General features: G+C 35.9%; 1 protein-coding gene across 1 annotated transcript; it reads left to right on the top strand.

Moving 5' to 3' along the window:
* Positions 1–6: 6 nt before the first annotated feature.
* Positions 7–3,897, top strand: LOC117326213 (alpha-ketoglutarate-dependent dioxygenase alkB homolog 7, mitochondrial-like). Its single transcript, XM_033882870.1, has 4 exons — positions 7–484; positions 1,832–2,005; positions 2,452–2,576; positions 3,722–3,897. Exons 1-4 carry the CDS (start codon positions 62–64, stop codon positions 3,843–3,845), a joined length of 846 nt encoding a protein of 281 aa, XP_033738761.1. The 5' UTR covers positions 7–61; the 3' UTR covers positions 3,846–3,897.
* Positions 3,898–8,790: the final 4,893 nt, after the last annotated feature.

Here is an 8,790-nt window from a genome sequence, read left to right as displayed (position 1 = left end):
AGCGTTTTTCATATCAAGACTTCGGTGTCAAAACGAAACAAGACTTGAAGGATTTATAAGTATGTCGTGTCGAACATCTGGATTTGTGAGATCATTGCGGACGCTCACAGTGACACGACTTAAATGTCGGCACCCATCAACATCACAAATCAAAACTGTGTCAAAGAAATGCCTGTCATCAAGAAATACTCTTAGATCAAGTCAACATGTGTGTACGTGCTTGTCATCATGTACATTGTCAAATTCACTGCTGAATGACAGCTTTCGGCACTATACTACATCTTGTGATAATGCGTCAAACGAACATACTCTTGGTGATGCAGTTTCTTTCATGACTACAACCGACCCACAAACTGCGTTAGAGCTTGAACCTTCTATGCATGTGTACAAAAACTTCATATCACCAGACGAAGAAGAACAGTTATTCAATGAAATTGAGCCTTACATGAAACGACTTCGGTATGAATATGATCATTGGGACGGTGTAAGTATTAAAGAATTTAAAGAGCGGTGTTGCAGCATTATCTATGTATATGCAAGTGAAGTAAATTTATACTCAATTTTCCCCTGGCCTTATTAAGTTAAGTTTATTTTCCGATACAGGTTCAAACAAGATCCTCTTCATCGGTCTCAAAAACACGAAATTTAAATATTTGACTTCTTCTTCATAACCACAGATCAGAATATGACCAAATTTGGTCAGAAGCATCCCTATGGGGTGGGGACTCAAAATTGTACAAATGGTGGGTCCTGAGGGGCGGGGCCAAAAGGGGTCAATTTGGCTCTATTGATATAAAAGACTTCTTCTCTGAAACGAAGCAATGGATATCGCTCATATTTGCCTGGTAGCATCACTATTGGGTGGGGATTCAAAATTGTACAAATGATGGGGCTGACCCCCCAGGGACCTGAGGGTTGGGGCCAAATGTGGTCTATTGGGCTATATTGATATAAACGACTTCTACTCTGAAACTGAGCAGTGGATATTGCAGCTTGCTCATATTTGCCTGGTACCATCACTATTGGGTGGGGATTCAAAATTGTACAAATGATGGTGCTGACCCCCCAGGGGCTTGAGGGGCAGGACCAAATGTGGTCAATTCGGCTATATTGATAAAAACGACTTCTTCTCTGAAACTGAGCAATGGATATTGCTCATATTTAGTATTATTTACCTGGTAGCATTACTATGGGGTGGGGATTCAAAATTGTACAAATGACGGGGCCGACCCCCTGGGGGCTGAGGGGTGGGGCCAAAAGGGGTCAATTTGACTAAATTGATATGAACAACTTCTCTGAAACAGCTCATATTTGACTGGTAGTATCCTTTTGGGTAGGGATTCAAAATTTTATAAAGGAAGGAACTGACCCCCGGGTTGCAGAAGGCAGGGTCAAAAGGGGTCAATTGGTTTAAACATCTCTTTTTTTCTGAAACTAAGCAATGAACATCACTCACATTTGTGTGGTAGCATCCCTATGGGGTTGCACCAAAAGTCAATTTCATTTTATGGATTAATGCATTTTTTGGCATAAAAAACTCACGTACCCCCATAAAATGCCTATGATATACTGACATAGTAATACCAGTGACAAATATACTTAATCATCATTCTTGTTTCATATCTCATGAAATCCAGGTGAGCAATACAGGCCCTCTGGGCCTCTTGTTTAATCTGCAAAATAAATCAGAATTCATATAAGATTATGATTGATTATGGATAAGTTGTAATCTGTCTATTACTACATATACATATACCGGGGTATATGAAAAATTATAAACTGCAGAACAGTGCAAAGTGTTTTAAAATTATAACTGTATCTAAATTGTCAGGCTATCCAAGGATACAGAGAGACAGAGAGGAAGAAATGGACTAAGAACAATGAAGCTATCTTGAAGAGAGTTGGGGACTTAGCATTTCCCCCTGCTGTACAGCCCTTGGCTCATGTCCACATCCTAGATCTGAGCAAAGACGGACACATAAAACCACACATAGATGCTGTTAGGGTATAATTCCATTTTCTTCTTCTATCTTAATTTAAGCATCACAACTGATCTTGTTTTTAAGTGTGAAATCTGATCATCTGGAGTTGAAATGAAAGTATAATGAATTTTATCATTATAATCTTTGTAATATGCTTACCACTATATGATGTGCTCTTCATAATTAGAACACATTATGTAAAGATAATTTCCTGAAAATTTATCTTATAATCACAGGGACTTGGTACAACTTTTTAACCCTTGTTTACATTACACATGCTATAAGTATATATATTATTATGGACTGTGGGATAAGAATTTATGCTTATAAGAATAAGTGGTTATAAGTAATGGTCAATAACTGATGATACCCCGATCAAATGTTACATCACAAGAGTCATCTCCCTTCTTTCAATAACTGATATATATTTAAAATATATATTTAAAATCCAGCTGATGTTGTTTTGCAGTTTTGTGGCAGTACAATAGCAGGCCTTTGTTTACTGTCGCCCTGTGTGATGCGACTTGTGCACGACAAAGATAAACAGCGATGGGCAGACATTCTTCTTGACAGACGATCTCTCTACATAATGAAGTAAGACAATAACACAGTCTTAGATAATGATTATTAGTTATCAATAAAATAAAGTCAGGCAAAATTTTATTTTTTTAAAAGCTGTGTTTCTACTAACGTGCCCAAAAAAAATAGGGTAGGTAGGACATAGGTTGGAAATACTTTTTTTTTTTTTTTCAATTTTTCTTTCGTATCTTAACTTTGATTAATCAAACACTGGAATATGATGTTACATATGCATAATGTAACATGTAAGTGTACAATTCATATCTATATGAAGACCTATGTACATCTTTGATTTTAAATATCATTATCAGAAGGTAAATGTTGGAATGTTAAAATCTGCAGTCAAATGAAGTAAAGTGTCTAGTGAATTACTGGTATTGTCTAAATCTCTCAAATAAGATCTGGATTTCTGAACCGGATTCATTTTTTTTTTTTTTTTTTTTTTTTTAGTCAATAAAAACTACAGGGTCAGGGGTTAAAAATAGGGAGAGCAGGGTTACCGGAAACAAAGCTCTTTTTTTATGCCTCATGTGTCCGCCATCTTGGACATTTTTATCGTGGTGGCCAAGTGGTTAAGGTGTCCCGACACTTTAACACTAGCCCTCCACCTCTGGGTTGCAAGTTCGAAACCTACGTGGGGCCGTTGCCAGGTACTGACCATAGGCCAGTGGATTTTCTCTGGGTACCACGGCTTTCTTCCACCTCCAAACCTGGCACGTCCTTAAATGACCCTGGCTGTTAATAGGACATTAAGCAAAATAAACCAAACCAAAGATATTTTTATAAGATTGTAACACCAATAATCCCTTCAAATATTACTGGTATCCAGTATTGAATGTTATTATATCACTCAGGTCTTATGTGAGATGAAAAGTGCTCTCAATCAGCTGAATGTTAATTACTAATTAATAATTATGTAGCTTTTCACAATTGTTACTTCTCTTTACTTTATTGCACTTTCATCATAAATATTTTAGATTTGTGGTTAATAAGCTTGTTAATTATGTCACCTGTTAACTATATCAGTCCTGCTGGTATACAAAACAAAGGGAGGTAATCTGGAAAAATTGTTATTTTATCGAGATTTTTTTTCTGTTATACAAAATAAAATTCTTTATTGCTGTTATACAATACATAATGATTGTTTTCTTGTCCTACAGAGATGCTGCGAGGTTTAATTACACACATGAAGTGTTATCAAATGAGAACTCTGTTTTCAATGGACACCCCGTCCCCAAGGATAGACGGATATCAGTTATAATGCGCAATGAACCTGATGAATGATTAATTAAATGTTGATGATTTTATAAAATAAATAAATGAAATATGAAATATATTTTCATTGTTTTAATATATGCTTGTATTATTCATACAGAGCAAGGCTGTATAGATTGTTGTAGAATCCCTCATACAGAATGTCATGATGACAAAAATAGAACAGTTCATTATAACTATATAAACCAAAGAAAGGGTACCCTCTAAACTATAGATACATTCTCTTCAAAGCTTGAGAAAGAACAAGAGAAACGACATCCCTCAAACTAGAAAAACAGCAACAAACTAGAGAAACGACATCCTTCACACTGGAGAAACAGCAATAAACTCGAGAAACGACATCCTTCAAAATAGAGAAACTATAGCAAACTAGAGAAACGACATCCTTCAAAATAGAGAAACTATAGCAAACTAGAGAAACAACATCCTTCAAATTAGAGAAACAGCAACAAACTAAAGAAACGACATCCTTCAAATTAGAGAAACTGTAGCAAACTAAAGAAACAATATCCTTCAAACTAGAGAAATGGCAACACACTAGAGAAACGACATCATTCAAACTAGAGAAATGGTAGCAAACTAGAGAAACAACATCCTTCAAACTGGAGAAACTGCAACAAACTAGAGAAACGACATCCTTCAAATTAGAGAAACTGTAGCAAACTAAAAAAACGACATCCTTCAAATCAGACAAACGGCAACAAACTAGAGACGACATCCTTCAAATTAGAGAAACAGCAACAAACTAGATAAATGACATCCTTCAAACTGGAGAAACGGCAACAAACTAGATAAACGACATCCTTCAAATTAGAGAAACTGTAGCAAACTAAAAAACGATATCCTTCAAACTAGAGAAATGGCAACAAACTAGAGAAACGACATCATTAAAACTAGAGAAACGGCAACAAACTAGATAAACGACATCCTTCAAATTAGAGAAACTGTAGCAAACTAAAAAAAAACGATATCCTTCAAACTAGAGAAATGGCAACAAACTAGAGAAACGGTAGAAAACTAGAGAAACGACATCCTTCAAATTAGAGAAACGGTAGCATGTTGGAAAACGAAATTCTTCAAACTAGAGAAACGGTAGAAAAACGAGAGAATCGGAAGCAAACTAGAGAAACGACATCCTTCAAATTAGAGAAACGGTAGAAAACTTAAGAAACGATAGAAAACTTGAGAAACGATATTCTTCATACTAGAGAAACGGCAACAAACTAGAGAAACGACATGCTTCAAACTGGAGAACGGTAGCAAACTAGAGAAACGACATCCTTCAAATTAGAGAAACGGTAGAAAACTAGAGAAACGACATCCTTCTAATTAGAGAAACGGTAGCAAACTAGAGAAACGACATTTTCAAACTAGAGAAACGGCAACAACTAGAGAAACGACATCATTCAAACTAGAGAAACGACATCCTTCAAATTAGAGAAACAGCAACAAACTAGATAAATGACATCCTTCAAACTGGAGAAACGGAAACAAACTAGAGAAGCGACATCCTTCAAATTAGAGAAACTGTAGCAAACTAGAGAAACGACATCCTTTAAATAGGAGAAACGGTAGCAAACTAGAGAAACGACATCCTTCAAATTAGAGAAACGGTAGAAAACTAGAGAAACGACATCCTTCTAATTAGAGAAGCGGTAGCAAACTAGTGAAACGACTTCTTCAAACTTGAGAAACGGCAACAATCTAGATAAAAGACATCCTTTAAACTGGAGAAACGGAAACAAACTGGAGAAACGGAAACAAACTAGAGAAACGACATCCTTCAACCTAGAGAAACGGTAGAAAACTATAGAAACGACATCCTTCAAATTAGAGAAACGGTAGCATGTTGGAGAAACGAAATTCTTCAAACTAGAGAAACGGTAGAAAAACGAGAGAATCGGTAGCAAACTAGAGAAACGACATCCTTCAAATTAGAGAAACGGTAGAAAACTTAAGAAACGATAGAAAACTTGAGAAACGATATTCTTCATACTAGAGAAACGGCAACAAACTAGAGAAACGACATGATTCAAACTGGAGAACGGTACCAAACTAGAGAAACGACATCCTTCAAATTAGAGAAACGGTAGAAAACTAGAGAAACGACATCCTTCTAATTACAAAAACGGTAGCAAACTAGAGAAACGACATTTTCAAACTAGAGAAACGGCAACAACTAGAGAAACGACATCCTTCAAACTAGAAGAACGACATCCTTCAAATTAGAGAAACAGCAACAAACTAGATAAATGACATCCTTCAAACTGGAGAAACGGAAACAAACTATAGAAGCGACATCCTTCAAATTAGAGAAACTGTAGCAAACTAGAGAAACGACATCCTTTAAATAAGAGAAACGGTAGCAAACTAGAGAAACGACATCCTTCAAATTAGAGAAACGGTAGAAAACTAGAGAAACGACATCCTTCTAATTAGAGAAGCGGTAGCAAACTAGTGAAACGACTTCTTCAAACTTGAGAAACGGCAACAATCTAGATAAAAGAATCCTTTAAACTGGAGAAACGGAAACAAACTGGAGAAACGGAAACAAACTAGAGAAACGACATCCTTCAAACTAGAGAAACGGTAGAAAACTAGAGAAACGACATCCTTCTAATTAGAGAAACGGTAGCAAACTAGAGAAACGACATCCTTCAAATTAGAGAAACAGCAACAATCTAGATAAACGACATCCTTTAAACTGGAGAAACGGAAACAAACTGGAGAAACGGAAACAAACTAGAGAAACGACATCCTTTAAATTAGAGAAACGGTAGAAAACTAGAGAAACGACATCCTTCAAATTAGAGAAACGGTAGCAAACTAGAGAAACGACATCCTTCAAATTAGAGAAACAGCAACAATCTAGATAAACGACATCCTTTAAACTGGAGAAACGGAAACAAACTAGAGAAAAGACATCCTTCAAATTAGAGAAACTGTAGCAAACTAGAGAAACGACATCCTTCAAACTAGAGAAATGGCAACAAACTAGAGAAACGGTAGCAAACTAGAGAAACGACATCCTTCAAATTAGAGAAACGGTAGAAAACTAGAGAAACGACATCCTTCTAATTAGAGAAGCGGTAGCAAAGTAGAGAAACGACATCCTTCAAATTAGAGAAACAGCAACAAACTAGATAAACGACATCCTTTAAACTGGAGAAACGGAAACAAACTAGAGAAACGACATCCTTCAAATTAGAGAAACTGTAGCAAACTAAAGAAACGATATCCTTCAAACTAGAGAAATGGCAACAAACTAGAGAAACGACATCCTTCTAATTAGAGAAACGGTAGCAAACTAGAGAAATGGTAGCTAACTAGAGAAACGGTAGAAAAACAAGAGAAACGGTAGAAAACTAGAGAAACGATATTCTTCAAACTAGGAAAACGGCAACAAACTAGAGAAACGACATCCTTCAAATTAGAGAAACTGGCAAACTAGAGAAACGACAACAAACTAGAAACGGCAACAAACAAGAGAAATTATATACGTCCTTCAAACTAAGAGAAAATGTAGACTTCAAATTAGGGAAACGACAACCTTATAGACTTGCCAATTGACATCTTTCAAGCTTGAAAATTGATTCCTTCAGATTAAATGAACGGCATCCTTCATACTAGAGAAGCGACCTATTTCAAACTTGAGAAATATTAACTTTCAGACAAAAAGAAATGGCATCCTTCAAACTGGAGAAACGGCATCCTTCAATCTAGATAAATGGTTCTCTTCAAACTAGAGAATCTGTATTTCAGAATAGTCTAGATATGGCATACTAATTTAAAGATATTTTTCTTCAAACTAGAAATTAGACATCTTTCCAAAGAGAGAAATAATTTCTTTAAACCGTAAAAAAAAGGAAACTTTGACCATTTGATCTTTATGGAAATAGAAACAATAGTATCGCGGGGCGGGAAAATAAATAATATATAGCCCGCCCCATAACCAAAAGAAATGAATTATTTTATCAAGTTAATACAAATATTGAAACGCGATATTAATTTCCTAATCAAAATCGACAGAGAAAGTACAATTTCATGTCATAGCAAAATCTACAAAGTTTTAGAGAAACTGGAGGAACACATATCTTGACGGGCCTGCAAATGTTAATACAGGCCTTGGAAGTATTTGTCAAGGCTCGTCAGAAAACAATATAAAATCATCAGGTCCGTCTTCATTTCATAAACGAACAACACCGTCAAACCGTCCGTTGTCCGAAATGGCAAACTTCAAACTAGCCAACGAAGTCTCTTCAAACTTGCGAGAAACGACAATTTTTAAATAAAGGGAAACGGCATCATTTAAACTGGAGAAACCACAGGGGCTTGGCACGATTTTCCAAATGATGGTCCATATATATATGTATTATAGTGTCACTATAATACATATATATATGGACCATCATTTGGAAAATCGTGCCAAGCCCCTGTGGGAGAAACGGGAACCTTCAAATTAAAGGAAACGGCACCATTCAGGCAGGAGAAACGGCATCATTCAAACTAGTCAAAAGAAGTCCCACCAAACTTGCGAGAAACGGCAACCTTCAAATAAAGGAAACGGCAGCATTCGAACCGGAGAAACGACAACCTTCAAACAAATTAAGGAAGCGACATCCTTAAAACTAGAGAAACGGAAATTGATATTCAAACTATAGTCAAACGCAGTCCCTCCAAACTTGGGAGAAACGGCGACCTTAAAACAAAGGAAACGGCGTCCTTAAACTAGAGAAACGGCAACCTTAAAACAAAGAAAATGGCATCATTCAAACTATAGAAACGACATTTAAACTAAAAAGACCTTGTCAAAATGTCAAACTTTTTTAAATGCAGCATACATATATTGTACTTAGTTGTCTCTTAATTTTTTTAAAAGTCATATCATCGAGATGTATCAACATTCTTACATTCAAACATGATTATAAACTCAATAAAAATTTACAATTATAAT

This window comes from Pecten maximus, chromosome 4 (genome assembly GCF_902652985.1).
Source record: "Pecten maximus chromosome 4, xPecMax1.1, whole genome shotgun sequence".
Lineage (NCBI taxonomy): Eukaryota > Metazoa > Mollusca > Bivalvia > Pectinida > Pectinidae > Pecten > Pecten maximus.
The sequence above is the reverse complement of the archived record's forward strand: the minus strand, read 5'-3'. Positions and strand labels throughout refer to the sequence as shown.

What these genes read in the sequence shown, in the direction of transcription:
- LOC117326213 (XM_033882870.1), top strand. Translation starts at nt 62, where the DNA reads ATGTCGTGTCGAACATCTGGATTTGTGAGATCATTGCGGACGCTCACA. An exon ending in AATATGATCATTGGGACGGT is followed by an intron (nt 485 to 1,831) that starts GTAAGTATTAAA and finishes CTAAATTGTCAG; the next exon opens with GCTATCCAAGGATACAGAGA. An exon ending in CGATCTCTCTACATAATGAA is followed by an intron (nt 2,577 to 3,721) that starts GTAAGACAATAA and finishes CTTGTCCTACAG; the next exon opens with AGATGCTGCGAGGTTTAATT.